Source organism: Melospiza melodia, chromosome 2, assembly GCF_035770615.1.
Source record: "Melospiza melodia melodia isolate bMelMel2 chromosome 2, bMelMel2.pri, whole genome shotgun sequence".
NCBI classification, from domain to species: domain Eukaryota; kingdom Metazoa; phylum Chordata; class Aves; order Passeriformes; family Passerellidae; genus Melospiza; species Melospiza melodia.
The window spans coordinates 64,153,921-64,172,876 of NC_086195.1; the positions used below are offsets into that span (position 1 = coordinate 64,153,921).

At 44.2% G+C, this 18,956-nt stretch overlaps 2 protein-coding genes across 8 annotated transcripts in view; one reads left to right on the forward strand and one right to left on the reverse strand.

Annotated features, from left to right (window-relative positions):
* Positions 1 to 8,581, forward strand: part of FAM131B (family with sequence similarity 131 member B) — a 32,442-nt gene extending 23,861 nt beyond the window's left edge. For 3 of the 4 annotated variants that reach the window (XM_063148554.1, XM_063148555.1, XM_063148556.1), the window contains one exon: positions 88 to 8,581. In XM_063148554.1, the coding sequence (XP_063004624.1) occupies positions 88 to 635 (548 nt within the window). In that variant the 3' untranslated portion in view covers positions 636 to 8,581. The remainder of the gene's footprint in view (positions 1 to 87) is intronic. The other variant, XR_010026699.1, reaches the window with a different exon arrangement.
* Positions 8,582 to 13,782: 5,201 nt separating this feature from the next.
* Positions 13,783 to 18,956, reverse strand: part of CLCN1 (chloride voltage-gated channel 1) — a 56,767-nt gene continuing 51,593 nt past the window's right edge. For all 4 annotated transcript variants that reach the window (XM_063148552.1, XM_063148553.1, XM_063148551.1 and 1 more), the window contains exons 20-23: positions 18,665 to 18,703; positions 17,938 to 18,042; positions 15,959 to 16,045; positions 13,783 to 15,464 (exon numbers count right to left, since the gene is read on the reverse strand). In XM_063148552.1, coding sequence (XP_063004622.1) covers positions 15,069 to 15,464; positions 15,959 to 16,045; positions 17,938 to 18,042; positions 18,665 to 18,703 — 627 coding nt within the window. In that variant the 3' untranslated portion in view covers positions 13,783 to 15,068. The remainder of the gene's footprint in view (positions 15,465 to 15,958; positions 16,046 to 17,937; positions 18,043 to 18,664; positions 18,704 to 18,956) is intronic.

Below are 18,956 nucleotides of genomic sequence, written 5' to 3' on the forward strand. Positions count from 1 at the left end.
ATGCTCAGGCACACAGGCTACCAGGATGAGCCAGCCAGGCCTAGGGAGAGTGTCTAACTGTGTGTTGTTTGCCTCCTTTGCTTGCAGAGCACATGGCCCAGACGCAGTATGACAGCTGGCCTCACTCCTACGTCTCGCAGGGCATGTACTGCTTGGGCTCCTCCGATGCCTGGGAGGCCAGTGACCAGTCCCTCATCGCCTCCCCAGCCACTGGCTCCTACCTAGGCCAGAATTTTGATGAGTCCCAGACAAACCTTCAGGAAAGCATTTTGCTTCAGAGCAGCTTTCTCCAGCAGCAGCAGCAGCTGCAGCAACAGCGGCAGGAGCAGAACTTCATCCAGAGCACGGGGCTGGTCCACGTGTGGCCCCTGCAGACTGCTCAGGGCGGGGGTGGAGCTGAGTCCAGCACGTACATGGAGGACCACATTGAGGATGAAGGGAACCCGAGGCTGGAGAAGGCTCCTCTCCTAAACAAGAAGCCCTCTCCAGAGGAGGATGATGCAGTGTGCCGGGACCTGGAATCTTTGTCTCCTCGAGAGGAGATGGAACATGCTGCACTGAGCCGCAAAGTCTCAGATGTCACCTCCTCTGGGGTGCAGTCCTTTGATGAGGAAGAGGGAGAAACAAACAACTGATGCTTTCTGTGAAGTACTCATCATTGCTGAACAAAGAGAGGGGTGGCAAGGAATGCAATTACAGGGATTCTTCTCTCCAGCTCCCCATATTTCCAAGCAGACACACCTTCCATTCCTGACATTTAATTATTTTTTTAAATGAGGAAAATCTCAAAGTGATTGACACATAAAAACCTTTTCTTCCCCTCCCCCATGGATACATATTTTGGATTTTCATTGCTCTGGGCAACATGTGATGTGCTTGGAGAGATCTGGATTGGTAAATAATTTCTAAGTCTTTTTAATACAAAGTCTTGGCTGTGGATACAAACTCTTCTGGTACTGGGGATGTAGCTGATGAGACAGGCTTGGTGTAGGGAGCAGCTTTGTGGCTAGAATTCATCTTGGCAGAATGGACGTTGCTCTGTGGACATGGCCCCCTTCTATGTCGTAGAATATGTGAATATAAACTGGTTTTAAATGAAGCTGTGGCTTTGCAGATCTAGATTGCACTAGTGTTGGGATTGTGGCTGATGCAGAGGATCAGGCCATGAAGGATGTGCTGTGCAACCAGGTCCTCAGTAGCACCTTGGTACAAGCTGTAGAGTTGATGGGCGTGAGCTGTGCTCCCAGAGCCTGGGCTGTGCTGCCAGAGTGGCTCTGTGTGCACGGCTCTGCTGTGGCATGGAGAAATGGGTGCAGATACAAACCTAACCCTGCTCTCAGATATTCATGCTTCGGTCTCTTCCATTTGTTTGTTTCTCTCTTTGACATTTCTGCCTTCCCAGGAGCTGGCAAGAGCGGTGTGTCCTTTTGGCAGTGGGCACTGGAAGCCAGTGGAAAGGACATTTTCAGCTACGGAGACAGTCATAAAAAGCTGACTCTTGCAGGGGGCTTGAGGACATGCCCATTTTGGTGCTGCTGCTGTGTCTTTCTGTCTTTTCCTTGCCAGCAGAATGGGGAGACCCAGAGAGTAGGCAGCAGGTCCAGGGACAGTGCGTACAGCTATGAGATCACAGATACCTAGTTTACATTAGAGTTTTCAGTTTTTGCACTTTTTTTTAACCTTTTTATATTCTGGATAAGTGTTCATAACAAAGCAGTTAGTAATGGGAAAGGCCTGTGCTCCAGTCATGACTTAACAGAAATACTGCACCTCTCCCATTTCTGCCACTCCTGCAGTGCCAAATATAGCTGGATGAAAAGGGGTGAGAGGAAATTTCTCCTCCTATTTGTCTTCTTCTTCCTGCCTATGTTTTCTTCTTTTGTTTTCCTACCCCCAAGCAGTGTAAATAATGCTCAATACTTGGTCTGTTTGTTTTTCCTTCCCATCTCTTTTTTAGGTGTGGAGAAAGCTGATTTCAGGAGTTTCCCGTATTTGTACGGGGTATATATTTTTTGTTTTAAAAAAAACATGATTCTCTGATTAGGGGGAATTTGATCTCTTGCAATTCCTCGCCATTTTTTCACAGACCTCCTTTTGGGAGGGAGAGGTTTTGAAAGGAAATTGTTTCACTTTCAGCTCTCACCAGAAAATAAACAGGGACAACAAAAGCAAAAATTGTATAAGGTTATTGATTTTGCTGGAGGACTGAACAGAACCAGCAAGAGATTACCCAAGTGCTGAGTTTTAATTGCAAGACCTCTTGCAAGGAAGCATCAGCAGAGCATGGGTGTAGATCAGATGCTGGATCTGATGAGCTATAGAAAGGAATTTGCCTGGACACTGCCATACTGTTCCAGGAGCAACTCTTTTCTCACTTACTCTGACTCATATTTGCTCTGTTTAATTCATGATACATTTGTATCTTCTTTGCCTCCTCTTCTGGCTTGGTGTGTTTTTTGGATGACAGGAGAGTGATACATGCTTCTTTCCTGCTTCAGGTTCAGTTCCTGCATATTTTCAGGGAAGAATGTCTAAGGCGAACAAAATGTCACTGGAGGAATATCATCAAGTCTCAGAGTTTAGACAGCTCCTGGCAAGCAAAGCAAATGATGTCCAGGAATTGTGAAAAGTAGGAATGGCACTCTCAGGAAGAACTTCACCCCGATCAGCTGTTTCCCACTGACACAGGCAGCTGCAAAAAGAGGGACTCCTTTTTCAATACCCAGGTCTTTCCAGCCAAGTCCACTTCAAGCAGATCTGTCTTCCCTCTCCACTGCACCTCTAAAGGAAAGACCTCTGGGATGTTTAAGTTACACTGGTAATTTGATGTAGGTAAGAGAGAAAAGTTATCGTGACCCATCTTTTTTTATGTGTTTCCTTGGTCTTGCTTCTGTATTTCTAAGGAGGTCGCTCTTCTCCTGAGTGATGAGCTTTCAATATCTCTTCAAAGATATTTACACATTCAGGTACTAACCTCCCCTGGGCAGCAAGGCTTGATAAAAATGATCTCCTATAGTTCTTGCAGGGCCATTGGAAGCTCATTGTCCTGAACTGGCTTGGGTCCAGCTGTGGCGCAGGGCCTGGGAGATCACACTAGCCAGAAAAGGCAGATGGGGCAAGTGCCAAGAGCACTTCAGCAGATGAGTAAATGAGTAAGTTTAAAGCTATTTCTCTTTTAAAAGGTCTTTAGGGAAACAAAAATGGTTGGGTGTGTACCTTTGTGGGAGATTTGGGTGGCTTGTTTGTTTCTTTCTCCAAACCATTTTGTTCCCATGTGCCTCTCCAGGACCAATCTGGATGTTTACAGTAACTTTCAGAGTAGCTTCTGATCATCCCTTTGTGTTGTTTACAGGACTGGGACAAGTGGGTCAACTTGTCCAGGCTTCTTTTTCTTTAAGATGGACATGTGGTACATTTACTAAGATGTCTGATTGATGTCTAAAAGATAGACCTTATCTCCATGGAAAGCAGTGACAGTGAGTTATCTACATAAGGAAAAGTGTGAAAAAAATTGACCATATAGAAAATTCTGTGGAGTCCAACAGAAGAGAAGAGAAAATCTGTAGGTTCTTCTTGCCTCTGTGGAACTGGGATAAAGAGTTATACCCTACTTTATAGTACCATAACCTGCTGTCTTAGAAACCTGTAGAGAGCCTCATTCTCTGTGAATGCAGACTGGTTTGAAAACCACTCTCTATAAAAACCTTCCAGCTTACTAAATTCTGTATTTTTTTTCATAAATGACTTAACATTCTGTGAACAATAAAATTTCAGCCTTTTCCTGAAAGAAAGAAAAAGGCTATTTTCCATACCTCTCCACAGTCCAAAAGAGCTAATTGCTAGGAGTCTGACTAGAGAGAGCAGATCTTCCAGTTCACACTTGCCACCCGAGTGAGCAGCCTGAGCTGAACTAGAAAGGCAGTTTGAATCTCTTTGAAAGTGGAAAATTGTTTGTGTAATCTGGTCCTTTCTTACATAACAGGCCTGCTGCCTGTGTGTATCCAATACCAGAGAGTGAGACCTGGAACCTCCTGTACATTTCCCAGAAAAGCTGTTATTATATAGATACACCTATTCAAGCATATGGGAGGCACAGGTGCTCTGTGAGCGAAATTTGGCCTGCAGTCCCTTTATCCTGGTGAGGAGGGATGAGTTGGAGAGAGTCCAGCCAAACAGTCAGAGCCCAAATTGTGTTTGTGAGGCTGTAAATAAGAAGGAAAGGTGAGCTCAGTATCCCTGATCTGCAGTTACTAAGAAACTGAGCTCTGCTGTTTGATGCCACAAACATATTATGAAGCAAAGCTGCACTACAGAAAATTTTGGGTATTCTTGAAGTAGTGGAGATAGAAGATTCCCATCTTTCCTCCAAGCCTTTGTCTTCAGCAGGAACTTGTTGAAATTACTGTGCTAAACATGAAATAAGGCTTAACCAGAAGTGACCCTAATTTAAAATCTTCTACTGGAAGAAAATTCTCTCTTGTTCCTTCTGCCATGATTGCTCATACCTGATTAGTTATACTCTTTCATGAGCTTTTCTTTTATATAAATCTGAAGCTTTCTTTACAAGCCTTCTGGGTTCTCTTCAATTCCATTACCTCAGGCTCTGGGACAGAGAAGTTTATCTGCTTCTTTCAGTTTCTGTGCCTCTAAATCATCATCCTCTTTTGGAGAGCTGCTGACAAGTCATCCACTTGCTTTTTCCCCTTAAAAAATGGTAACATCACCTTTCAGGACAGGCTTGCTGCAGAGAACAAGTTTAGCCATGCTTCTAAGCTGATCCAGTGGTGAGTTGCTTTGAAGGAATGGGAGCTCTGCTCTGACCATGCTCACCTCCCCCAGCCCTTGGGCAAGTGCTGATGCACAGCTGGCCCACACCAAGCCAGGGACTTTTAGCCTGCTATAAAAGTGAAGATGGAGGAGCTGTGAGCAGAGGGAGAGAGAGTGCTGTTCTCAGCAGCTGGCCTTCCTTTATGTCAGGTTGGAGAAACTGGGAAAAGCACTTTGAAATGGCATCTTCACGATGAGTCTAAGCTGCTCAAAGGAGCTGTCCTGCCTCCTCTCTTCCACCACCACCACCACCAGCTCTGTACTTCTACTGCCTAAAAAGCACCAGCACTAACACTCATTTGGCTGCTCAGGAACTGGCCCCATTGAAAACTAACCCAGTCCCCTACCTAAATAAAGGTTTCAGTGAGGTGAACTCTTCATATTGCTTCTCTTGGTGAGGCAGGCATCACTGAGGGCTGCTAAATGTGTAGATGGTTATGTGGAAAACTGGTTGCAGATGCAACTTGAATTGGTTTAAGCTGATTGTGATATGTCTGTCTGAAAAGAATAAGGGTACCAAGAAGGATATTTTTCACCATTTTCTTCCTTCGTGTTTTCCTTGGAATTTTTAGTATGATCTTACTTGATTTGGTCTTTGTTATTTATGCCCTGTTGTTTCCCTCACTGTTCCCTTCCACAGGCTCCTTTGAGGTAAACCCTGGAAACTGGGCAGGAGGACATGAGTAACTTGATATATGCATGAAATTAATAAAATTAACATGCACAAATCGTGTATGCACTCAGTGATCAAACTCCATGGCAGCTAAAGATACTGACAAGTCTTATCCTGTAATTGCAAGAGGGGAGACTTGTTTAAGAGTGAAGCATAGCTGTTGGAAGGGATATTTATCCCTATTTTCAGGCCAGTTCCAGTCCAGTGTGAGATACAGAAGAGTACTTCATACCTAGGCAGAGCCTGTGCCTGCTGTACTGTGTGCAGCAGCAATGACAAATGTTCAGTGTAGCCCTGGAGAACTGGAGAAGGAAGGTCATCTCTCTGTTTGACAGAGGTAGGAGGTGTTGTGGTGAGGCAAGGCTGTGTGCAGCAGCACAGGCCTGTGCACCACTGTGTGTGGCAGGGAGGGAAAGGCTTGGAAAAAGGTCCAGAAAAGCCTGATGTCTTTTGTTTACACAACACAGATAAGAAGCTTCATGGCAAACTCCCAGCGGAGTGGACTGAGGTACAGAATTGCTAAACAAGCTGTAAGTCCAGGATTGTTGCAGCTTATGGTACTCCTTAGTCCAAATCACACTTTTTTTTTTGAGACAGTGATAGGAAAGAGACCTCCCTGGGTTTGGGTACCTGCTAGCTTCTTCTTCGTTGTCTTCAAAAAAAAGCTCACAGTGTGTTTTGTTCTTCAGGGAAATCGTATGAGAAATACACAAAATAAGAACTTACTCCTTGCCCAAATGAAGTTAGTGTGAGTTCTGATCTCACTGGAAAGCCAGAAGACCTAAATTCAGCTTAGTTTGCCTTAACTGTTGTATTGATAATTGCCTAAAAGGAGAAGCAAACTCAGATAACCTGCCTCTAAGTGCTATAAAAAGCAGAGCAACGTTGGCAAAGTCTAAGCTCTTCCTTCTAATTTCTCCCAGGTGGATTTTCCAGTGTTCCTTGTTCAGACAACTCTGGCATATCTTTTAAACAAGCTGTTTGACTTTTTCTAAAAGAAAAAAAGAAAAGAAAGGAAAGAAAAAACATTAATTCCAATACAGAGATTATCAGCAGCTTACAGCTAGAAAAATGTAAATAAGTAATACTTTCATCTTTGATTTTCCTCCCCTGTAGCAATCTGACAGGGAAAGATTTCTATGCCATGGCTCAGGGAAAGGAAAAATAAACAGGGAAAATGTGAGTAAAATGGTGCCTATTAGAACTAAATGTATGTGTAGGACAGCCTACAGTCATTAAAGCACAGTCTCAAATACGGTTGCAAGCTGTAAAGTCAGTGTCAGGTGCCTCTTTTGTACCATGGGCTTTTCCCAGGCTGGGTAGTAGCGAACCTGTGCATGAGCAGAAGAGCTGCACTTCTGTGCCAGATCAGTGTCTCTGTGTCTCAGAGTATGTCCTGGAGGCTGGGGACACCATGCTCCCTGGGCAGCACAGCCAGTTCCGTGGAATGACTGGGATAAGGGTGAGGGTTACCATGTTAACAAATGGACGTGGAAGATCTGCGCTTGCAACATCAGGGTCTATTTACATCCTTGCACTGACATTTTCCCCAGCATAGGCAGACCAAAGTGTTATTTTTTCCTTGAAAATGAAGAGAAGGTCTATGGTTGTCATTGTTGGTCTGCACAAAAGAAAAGAAATATGTGCTGTATTTTTCCAGTGCAGATACGCATTGTTGGAAGAGGAAACCAGTGCAGATACCACAGAATTGCAGAATGGTTGAAAGGGACCATCAAGTCCAACCCCTCTGCCATGGACAGGACCTACCCACTGATGTGTAGTAGATGCTGTCTTTTGGGAAGAGAGGGGTTGCAGTGTTCTGTGGAAAGAATGCTCCTGCTAGGATCTTCCTCATCTCTTTCAGCCAGGGACATTTTAAATGCCCTCTGAAACCTAGTCTTGTTTTCGCTTTCCCATAAGGGATCAAATGTCCATGCTTGCAAGACAAAAACATCTAAAAAGGCTTTTCTCCATTATGGAAACAAGATTGTGCATCAAGATTTGCTTCTAATAAGATAAAGGCATGTAGTCCAGATTCATTGGCCTTCTGGATTCATTTTCATTTGGCATGGAAATCCAGTCATGATTGGATTGGAGGCCACAAGGTTAAGAATCCTCTTCCAGAGCTCTGCCATGTTCCCATAAGGCAAGTGTAGGTGGATTTCCCTTCTTTTCAGATACTGCATGCTTGAGCAGCGTAGCAAGCCAAAAGCTCTTTTGCAGGTATATATTCTTGTTTGGCTTTAATTTTTCTTCTCTGATTTGTGGATGTTGTGCATGATTGGAGGTCTCTGGGAATCCCTACACTATAAAACTGGAACTCAAAAGTAATTTTACAGGGAACAGGATTCCTCTTGTTTCAGCTCTTTTCAGACGTGGGTGGGTACAGGCAGAGGATTGGGAGGTACAAGGGTGGTGGATGGGAGTCTCAAGGGTGGCGTGCAGAATGGATTCCTGAACCATGTGTAAAAATAACTAAAGGCTCGGGTCTGCAAATGTTGTATTCTCAGTATCTGAAACTCCTTTAGCATAAGTGTATGGGACAATGGAGGTTGCTGCAAAGCAGTTCTCAAGGGCTTCCCCCCAAGCCTGGATGTGTTTTCTGTAGAGGGGAGGCTGCATGGGGATTGTCTGTATCCTGTTCAGCTAGTGTTTACAGAGGTGCATTGATGTGTGGAGAGAAGGTACTGAATGCAAGCAAAACAAAAAGGAAAAGGGACCCACTACTGAAAGCTTTCATCCTTACATTGTCCCACACTAGCCCTTAATAACTGAGTCTGATTTGCCTTTGGTCTTCCAGCTCCAAAACATGTTTGCCTGAAAATTTTTGTTGGATATACTTCGCATGTTTTGATAATGTGACTTACGAGATAAACACTTCTACAGAGCTATATATAAATACATCCATGTGCAACCACCTGCATACATGTGCACACATTACATATAGACTTAGAGAACTATATGGCACTGCACACCTCCATGCCTGTACGTGGCAGCAACCACAGTAAAGGAGGGGAGGTAGCTCAAAATAGCATGTACAGTCCTTTATGGAGTTGTTATTAAACAGAATGTGGTCTTGCCCTCCTGGCTGGTGGAAGTGTTTTATTTCTGTGGGACTGGTTCCAGGGAACTTGCGTCTCAGGAAGGAGGATCCTAGGAGGAGGGGGTGGGTTTCAAGGAGACAATCTGATGGAGCACATTGAAAAGGATCCATGGTGGCTTGGAGAAGCGCCCCAGAGTAGGAAGTATCTGATTTCTCATTAAGAAAGAGCATCACATGTTTGACTATACTGGGCTAAAATCTGATGTGTGTCTATGACTGCCAGGACATGAATCCTAGGCCAGATTTGAGGATAGAAAGCATCACGTCAATACAATCCTCAAATTTAGCACGGAGTGAGTTTTCCTGTTCTACTGAATAAGCATTTTCCAGGTGATACATACAAGCTTTGTCCCAAAACTGGTGAGATGCAGACACATCTGACTCAGAGTTGGACAGAAATTTCACAACAGCCCATTAGGACACAGAAAGGTGTCTGATGCTTCAGTTGTAAAAAGCACTGACATTGGGTAGCACGACTCTGGGTTCACATTTCAATTTTAAATGCTTCTCAGCTCACTGTCCTCATAGCAGATTGGGGAATTGGTCCACCCAGAGGGAAGGAAACATCTCTGCACTTCCAGCATTGTTGTGTCATCTGCTTTTGATGCAGGACATGAGGTAGATCCAGTAGCTTGTTTGCCATAGTTTGCTTGCCAAGTGAGACTTTTGAATTCCAGCCATAAAAAATATTATTTCCTTGTCAAGATACTTGTGCTTTTCAGACTCTGTTTCTTCCAGGAGCTAAGCAGTGTTTCTTGCCCCGCTCAAGGCATAGCATATTTTACAGCCAGGGCTATTGCACTGATTTTTGCTTTCTGTGTTCTATTTGAATTTAATTTGCTTCTTTCCAGTTTACCGGCTTTTGCTACCAAATAGATTGCCACCGACCACTTGGTATGTATGTCTGCATAACTACATTCATAGAATTAATTGTGACTTGCATAAGACACACTTACTTAACTGCTTTAGGTTTTTATTTGTTGTTTTTTGAGGTTTTTTTTTTTAATTTTATTTTTGTGAATCCTTGTAAGTCTCCCCGTGCTCTCTCCTGGTTTTGTGTGTGGTTTTTGTTTATTTTGGTTTTTGTTGTTGATGTTGATGTTGTGGATTTTGTTGTTTTTTTTTTTTTTCTTTTCCAAATGGCTTCAAAACTACTTTGTTTTTGAAATGTAGTGTGTCAAATGAAATCACTTATTCCACATATGTTTAAGACTTGAGTCCCTGGGAAAACAAAATGTCTCTGGTCCTGGAAGTTATACCTCTGCATCGGAAAAACATATTTTTTCCTTAATTTCACATTATGCTGTGAAGATGCTGTCCAGCTGCTGAATGTTTCATATAAAAGAACTCTTCTGTCATCATACTAGATTAGACTTACCCCTCAGTTCAGTTCATCTTCTCTGGATTCAGCTGCTTAGCCCCATCATGAACCTTACTGTACGCTATCTGCCTGAGGCTCTCATCTCCACTTTCTGCTTATTTCTTTGTTTAGACTAGATGGCAAACCTGCCATATGTTTCTCTCACGTTGCTGTTTTACAATACCTCATGTGTTATTTCTAAGTGATTAATGAGAAGGGTAACTAAAAAGGGCATACGAGCACTCTTGCTGTACACCTCACTTGATCGCACTTTGCCAGCTGCAAGGGTACTTTCTGCATGGTTCTCAGACAGATCTTATCTTCTGTGCCAGAGAAATTGCCAGTTTGAGTTAAGCACAGGATTCTGTGACATGTTTGGTCAGAGTCCAGCCATCTTGGCTTCCATTTCTTTTCACAGCCTGTTTGCTTAAGTGCACTATGGAACTTTAAGGGGGAAGAAAAAAGCAGATTTTTTTTTTTTTACATTTCAAATGTGTTTCTCATAAACCTTCCATTACTGTCTTTTGCATTTGTTTCTGTGTGGAAAAAACTGAAAAGCTTCTACCTTATGTGGCTTTAATTCTGAGTATATCTCAGTATGCCTTGTAGGTTTCCCTTCTGTTCTTCCAACTGAGTAGCCATTCAGTAAAGGTTTAGATACTAGCAGTGCTTAGCTTGTTGTTCCTCTAAAGTAGGCAATTCACATTTTCATTTCTCTGCATTCTGTTTCATTTATGAATTTGGTATTGGATTTTTCCTCAGCTGCACATTGTCCTCCATATCAGGTGCAATTCTTCAAGTCAGATATGTTTCTGTGACTAGTTTTACTACACAGCACAAGATGTTTGCACTAGCAGCACACTAAAAAGGCTGGGATGGGAGCAAATGCTCATTTGAAAGTCCAGTGCTTGGACTAGCAACAGGTTTGGGTGAGACTCTACCTCATTTAGCCATCACACCAATCCCAGCAGTGTCCACAGCACTCTTGTTTGTCTTACAGTGAAGCTGCGCTGGGACTTGGTGACATCCAGCAAGCTGAGGGAAGGAGGGATGTGCCTCAGGGCACAGGAAACCGAGTTGAAGAGTTTTCTGCTACTGCACAGGCACGATTTGACAGAGGTGATGTTGTGTGTGTGCCTGAGTGCACGTGCACAGGGTTGTCTGTCCAGTGGCTGGGACGACACACAAGAACAGCCTGTGGCTCACAGTCAGGACCAGTTGAAGGCTGTCTCCCACAAACACCGCATTAAAAAGTTTTGCATCACATCTTAAGACCCTAACCCTAATGCTCAGGCATGGCTTTTATGTGTAAATTTTAATTATTGGTCTCTAGTGTTGATTATATTTTTATAAGAGCTGTGCCCAGGTATCTGCTTATGTGGCCATGAGCAACTTAGTGTTTGCTGTGACTGTGTTTTTAATAGTGTGTTTCTAATTATACCCTTCCTGGGTTTGGACTAATTTGGTAAAGAGGGATCTTCTCTTGCTCAGCTGGTTTTTGCTGGTCTTTTACTCTTAGGCCACAAAACACACACTTTTATACAGTATCTGCATAACTGGGCAGAAGGGGATGTTGTTTTTATGGACTCTATCTGTCTCTCTGTTTCTGCCTCTACTAATTGTTTTTGTCCATAGGCTTAAAACACTAGAATTTCTTTAGTCTCAAATGGCAATCAAAAATGTTACTTTGTTGAGGCAAATCTTTCTTGTTGTTCAGTAGTTCATCCCCATGTGTTTCTCCTTTATTTGGCTCATGGCCAAGTCTCTTAGCTGTGTCACACCTACCTAAAGCCCCACTTGTTGTCTTACCAACCTTAAGTCTTCCCTATTTTTTCAATTCTTCATATTGATGCATTTAAAAACAAGACTCTGCTTTCACCCTTAAGTGCCATGTGAAGGAAGAGTTCAGTTTTTTGCTAGATGTGAATTTCTGGATGTGAAGACCTCTTAGCTGATACAAATTCTGGGGATATTTTGGGTTGAGAAAAAAAGGTTTTTCCCTGTAGCTTATCAAATCTGTACTATTTGGATAGGATGGGAGATGCAGGCTTTAGAGTGACAGATAAGTGTCACTGTTTGCTGGACAAAGGTTTCAAGTTCAAACTTTGATGGGGTGTAGTGGGATAGCCTGAGAGTGCACAAGCCTAAAGTTCCCTTGACAAAGGTAGGCTTAGTATTATTTTACTGCACATTTTGCACCTATTAATGTACTTGGCATCAGCTCAGTGAAGATTTTATTGATAGGATGGAAATGGAAAGAACTTCAGCCTTTGCAAACCATCTTTGCAGAGTGTTTTTTGTCCCATCCTGGCTCCTTACACATTTTCATGTATGAGTAGAGGTGAGAAAATGGTGCGGATGGATGCTGCTTCTGTTCCATGGGTGGAGGCAATACCTGGAATGGATCTTGAGTGGTGTCCACAAAGAACAGCAGTCACAGCCACCTTTCAGCTCCCCCCAGAGAGCAATCCTGCTCCTCACAGTAACCCAGGGACAGCTCAAGGCAACAGGAGTGGAGAGGTACCTGTGTGTGCATGTCTGGGCACACGTGTGTTCTCCTGCAATCTCAAGGGGTGAGCCTCAGGAAGCTTTCCAGGTTAGCCAGTGTTTCACTCCCCAGGCTCTCCATGTGCATAATTTTTTGTTCCAGCTTCATCTCCCCCAGCTCACAATCTGTCTGTCATGACTCACACACTCGCTGGCTTTGATTTAGACTCCCATCTGCTTTCTCAGCCAGTCACATCCCAGTTCTTCTGTAACACACTGTAGGAGAAGTGTGGGACTGGAGCAGAGCATATCTCTGCATGCAGGAGAGAGGAGGGGGAGGAGGTGTGCTGACTCCAGCCTCAAAGTTTCTCCTTGCCTCATCTGTCTCAGTGGAAGCCTGTGCTTAAGCTGTAAAATATAAGCCTGCACAGTAAGGCTGGGGATGACTTGGAGAAACTTATCCTTCTGGGGTGTGCCTGCACCCTCAGACCACATTTGGTCTCGGTGTTGTCACTCACTGAATATTTATACTTTTGTAAAAGGAATGTCCTTTCTCCTCTGCTTATATAAGGGACTATCACAATTCCCTGAGGAAAAAAACAAAGCAGCAGTTGTTTTGCCTCTTCCCTGCAGGCAGCAGAAGGTGACACAAAGGTAGTGGGGAGGCCGTGCTGGTGCCTGGCAGACACAAAGGTGCCCCTCTGGTGGAGCCAAGCAGCTGTTGTGTGCAAGGGCCTTGCCCTCAGATCACCGCTGTCTCCTCACAAGGACTGGCTGGCTCCTGGAGCACATCATTAAGGCAGGAAAGGCTGTCCCCAGTTAGCTCATCAAGGGTGATCTTGTGCCTGAAACAGAACAGACCTGGTGGGCTCTGAACTCCAGACAGCAGGAATAAATTTCTCTCTCTGCAAGAGACTAGCAGGGAAGATTTCCTTTTACTGTAAGCTTGTCACAGACTCTCCCACCCATAATCATCATCAGAGAGCAATTGGTGCAAGGTCAATCCTTGGAATTAAAGCCAGGAGGGAATTTTCCTTTGGTGACTGGGTTAGAATTAATGGTATTTTTCACTTGCTCCTGAGACGGCTTATGGAGAATCACATGTTAAAGTAGAACTGGTCAGTCTAAGTTAGATAATGCTTTACTAATATCAAGAAGGGGAATGAGATTACCCCCAAGAACGTATTTTCAGAGCCTGGATTTCTTCTCTGTTGCTGATAAGTGGAAACACATCTAATAGACTGCTTGAGGCTGCATCTGAGTGGTATGAGACACCAAAAATATGGTAGAAAACGATGTAGACTGTTAGAAGAAGCTGCAGAATACACAGAATTTGGTTTTGCCTGTTTACTGAGAAAACCTCACAAGAGCAGTGAATTAAACAAAGCAGCACCTTACCTTTGGATGCCAAGGTTTTGCATGCATGACACGAACTGACAAGACGTCTTTTTGCAAGACGCAGATCTGCTCCAGATTTAGAACTGGAATAGAGAGGGATGCTGCAGACAAGGGTTGAGGTCTCTGCTGTTAGTCACAACAGAGACAAGCTGGCAAAAGTGAGAGCTGGAATTCTCAGATCTGAGGTATGCAGAAATATGTGGAAAGTAGGCAGGGTAGAATTACCAGGAAAAGAGAGCAGGAGTTTTCAGAAAGAAACCTGTTTTCAAAGTGTAGAAAATGTGTCTTCCCTCTGCTGTATTTCTTGGCAGCCTGCTAACACTCCATAATTACTTTTTTTTCTTGAGTTCTTATATTTTAAGACTATAACTGTGGAAAATTGTGAACAGTGATTCAGAGAGACAAACATTTTTTTGAAATATAGGTACATACATGCTGTTTTACTCCTCTTCCCCCAGCACAGAGGATGCCCTCACTTAAGATTTTCCCATTCTGTTTTAAAATTTCAGAGATGATGGGAAAACAAAGATGCTTTTTTCCCTTCCAGTGTTTTCTTAAGCCTTGGCTGAATTCAAGACATGAGACATACACCAAATACTTTCCTCCCATCTGTTTTTAGGGCATGGCTCAGCCACAGGACAGAGGAGAAGCTCCTAACTGCATCCCCATCCAGGAAAATCCCAGAGTAAAAATTGAGAAAGAATAAAAATGTTCTACATGGGAATGTTTGGGGGGGTGCAAGATAAGAGCCAGTGAAAAGGAGCTGCAGCAGCGTGGACAGGGTGGCAGTCAGAAGCAGCAGTATGCTTCTAGGCTGGAGGTCTGGCTGTGGTACACTGCTGCATGCAGGCCTGGTGTTGCTGGAAGGATGGGACCAGTGGTGAGTGAGAGCTGATCCTCCTCCCCTTTCCACGTGGCAGATTGACCCAGGGCATCCTGGCTGTGTCAGCAGTATCCATGTCCTGTTACAGTGGGCTCTGCCTGCACTCAGGCTCCTTGCAGTCCACATCTGACACCTGCACACGCCCCAGTAGTCCAGCAGCCCAACAGCCTGCCCAGAGGGAAAGCGTCAGAAGAAAGGGTCAGTCTGATGTCCCTCCTCCCAGCTGAATCGTTCCTCTGTGGGGATTGCAAAGAACATCCAAAAGCTTCTCCTGGAGGAGCAAATGCAAGAAGACTGGCTCACTGAAGAGTGTGATGGACTGCTACCCTCACACCAGCTATAGGGGAACATCCTCATCCTCATCTTCATCTTCATCCAGGTCAGTGGTACGTAGGTTTATGTCCTTGAGGATGTCTGAGATGTTTTCAGCAACTCGCCCTGTCAGCTCCATCTCTTCCAACTCCGTATCCGTGGCATAAGCGGAGCTGGGGACTTCCCCCTCTTCCTGTGAGTGTGAGGGCTGGGGGGAGTGTGAGCAGGGGGGCAGAGGGCTCTCGGTGCCCAGGTTTGCTGCCTCCTCTGCTGCCACCGTGCCGGTGTCCTCCCGGCCCCACGCCTGCGCGCCCTGCCCGGCCTTGGCGGTGCTGGAAGTCCGGCTGATGTCACGGAAACTGGCAAGGGGAGGTCGGAGACGGACCCCAGAGCGGGTGGAACCCTCTATTGCCTTCTGGAGCTGAAAAAAGAGAAACACTTCAGAAATAAAAAATGTGAAAGGGAGGCCAGCCCAGCCCTACCCAGCAGAAGTTCATCTACTCCCCGGGGTAAAGAGATCACAAATAGAGTCACAGCTCTGCCTCTGGGGCCTGTGGAGATCATCTTTTACACTGGTGATGTCATGAAAAATTCCATGGTAAACAACAAATTCCATACCTCTTTCAGAAACAGTAATAGCCACTCAGTTAAGAGTGGCTATTAAGCCTGCACTCATGCAAAAGATGAACCTGTTAGCATCCCTGTAAACAGCACCTGCTGCCTCCTCTGAAATGCAGTCATCCATTCCTTTATGTGGCTTCCAAAGAGCAGACTCAGAATTCAACACTGGACTGGAAATGTAGCACTTGCAGTTATATATATTCCCAGCTGGAGCCTACAGCACCTGTGACTTACTGCAGTGATCCACAGGACACTTGCAGTTATTTAGGAGGATGGCAGAGGATGTGTACTCACCTCTTCCAAAGCCAGCACTCCCCTCAGCTTCCCCATGCTGGTTACGTAGGCATGGCTGAGGCCCAGCAGTGAGAACAATGTGTGTGTCTAGGAGCAAAACCATAAAAGACCATCTCAGAGGCTTTGGAAATGGGCAACACAGAACTTGATGCTAGAGCTGGGACTCAGGATTTAGAAATGGCAGTCACAAAGACACAAGACTGCAGTTACCCCAGTGAGAAATTATGTCTTCCCTTCTTGCCCTTTTGTTTCTGCCAAATGCTGCTCTTTGCTCCTTCTGCTGTGCAGCTGGAGTTGGGACTATGCTGATGATGGAGAGCACATTCTCAAGGTCATTCTAGTCCTGCAGCTGGTGGAGATTCACATACAACACCCTGTGTTCTGCATTTGGAGACCTATGCAGATCCTGTTTCAATCTGGTGCTGGAAACTGAACTACCATATAGTAATATGTAAAGTCAAAAGCAGCTTAGGTTATTTATTGCAGTGCTTTCCTTATCAATGGAGGATTTCTTTTTTTCCTGTCCCAGAATATTTTCGGTGAAAGCTTAAGCTTGTTGCTGCTTATCCAGTGCAGTGAGAACACTGAAAACAAGTTATTCTCATTCTCTTACAAAGTCTCCTTGAAAGGACAGATATCACACTGTTGTCAGTCTTCTTTTCTTCAGCCTAAATATACCCCATTATTTTACTATTATTCACAGATCAGGGTTTCTAAAACTTTCCACATTCTCAGTCCTCATCTCTGGTACATTTCCAACCTCCAGGTTCTTGAAGCTGAGCTCTAGCTGGACTTTACCTGTGGCCTTTACCATGAAATCATTCTGTCACAGCTAGTGTTTGACCTTTTCTTTAGCATCATATGAGAAACTGAATGTCACGTTCAAGTGTAAACTAGGAAAAATCTGATTTCTCAAGAATAAGACATTTTACTCTAAAGTAAAAGAAAACCAGAGAAAAGAAAACCTGGTTAAATATAGCTCGGTCATGATAAATTGTGGTATTCTTTTCATTGTCAGTAGTCTCACATTTAGCTCTAACTGTGCATATTTCACATAGTTTGATTATTTATTATTTATTCCTGGGTAGTTTTTGGGGTTTTTTTGTGCATCCAAATTAAGTTGATTTGTCTGTTATTTCAGAGTTTCTCACTTGCTCTTTTGTATGACAGGTATGAAACTTTCCCCATGATCAGCCTTCAAGTATATTTTTTTCTAAGCATATATTCTCAAAGATACATGCTAGTGGTTTTCAGGTTACTTCACCTACCCCTTCAGAAAACTCATCTGAACTTTATGCTAGCTTATTCTTGTTTTGCTCAAGGCTGAGATCTTTACAGTAATTCATTAATTTAGTACAAGGTTTATGCTGACTAGTTACATTAAATATTGATAAAAGCATGCACTATGCACTTTTGCTTCAGTAGACTGCTTTCCACTGAATGAATGCCCAGTCCTACCTTCCTCTTGACATACAATGATTGCTTTACTCCCCAGTCATCCTATGCTGACTCTAGGTGCTGCATGATCCAGCTTCCTCTTTCCTTGTGCTTCAGTTCCATGAAGAGCCTGTGACACAGGCAGATGAGTAGAGGGTTTCTGAAGGCCCTCTGAGAAACACCCTGAGAAATCCAGGAGTGCTCATTCCAGTGCTGCACACTGACAGGGCAGACTGTCAATCTCAGTGGAATGCCCCAGCAGCAAGGCACACAATGCTGCTGTTAATGTAGCAGACTTTTTTTTTGTCCAAAAGCTTTTTTAATAAATGGACTCAGACTTCTTATCACAAAGGCTTTCATTTTGCAGGAGATTGGAGATACACACAGGAGATTACAGGAACAAGCTCACTTCTGTAGCTCGATGTGAAAGTGGGTGGTGATAGTAGTTGTAGGTGAAGACAAGGAGAAGAAATAAGTCATAGACTGGACTTGGAATGAGTGGAGAAAAGTGATGTATGCCTCAGGGAGACATCTGCACTCACCTTGTGCAGGGAGGTTCTCTCCACCAGCTGGAAAGGGGAGGGATCTATGCGGCAGCTGTCAAAGCACACGTTCTTGTCCAGCTCCTCGTGTTCCCAGGCATCTATCTGACACAGGAAAGAAGGGGAGTCACTCTCACAGCTACCTGCAGCATTGCTGTCTTGTGTACCCAAACCAGTCCCCTCCTCCTGTTAATGCTTCTTCCTTCCTATGTATAGCATTCATCTTGTCCATTATATCTCACCCCTCTGTCCCTTTCTTGCCAGATGTCAAGTCCCTGTGGAAACAGAGCGATTCAGAGATTTTCTGAGAAGATGGGGTTTTGTTTTTTCCTTCTTAAAGAGGGAGTGAACATCTTTAGCTTTCCTTTCTGAGTACATCTTCCCCTTGTTGTTGCAAGATGATTGATCCATTGCGTAAGAAATGAAGGAACAATGTGGGCCCACAAGGATTTAGATGAGGGGGCACCTGTGGAGGCCTCTAGTCCAAAACCCTGCTCCAACAGGGCTGACTTCAAAGGTAGATCAGATTAGTCAGAGTCTTACCAGCATATCTAGCCAACCTCTTCTCTTATGGGTGAGACTTGCCCACTGTGCCACTCCAAGCAAAATTTACTTTGGCTATGGCTTTATCTGCCAGTCACTGAGGTTTCTGGAGTATTGCAAGTGATAGGAAATGGGTACAAGGAGCACTCACATAACCTCACTCTGTTTCTGCACCTCATCTTACCTCTTCTGGTGTCATTGTCTCAATGACTTCCACTGGCTCCTGTAGGAGAAAACACTGTTCAGGACAGCCAAAGAACCCACAGTTTTACAGAGTACAGAAAGGAAAAATCTGCACAGCCTCCTCACCCCATGTGGTCCCCTTTTTGTTCCAAATGGTGTATTAGATTTTCCAAGCGCTTAGATTTTCTTTATACTCATCCATTATAAGGTGTGCTCTGCCCTTGCTGTGCTTCCCTTGCCAATGACAATTCACCATGGAGTTCTGCTGGAGCAATTCAGGTGCCTAAATATGG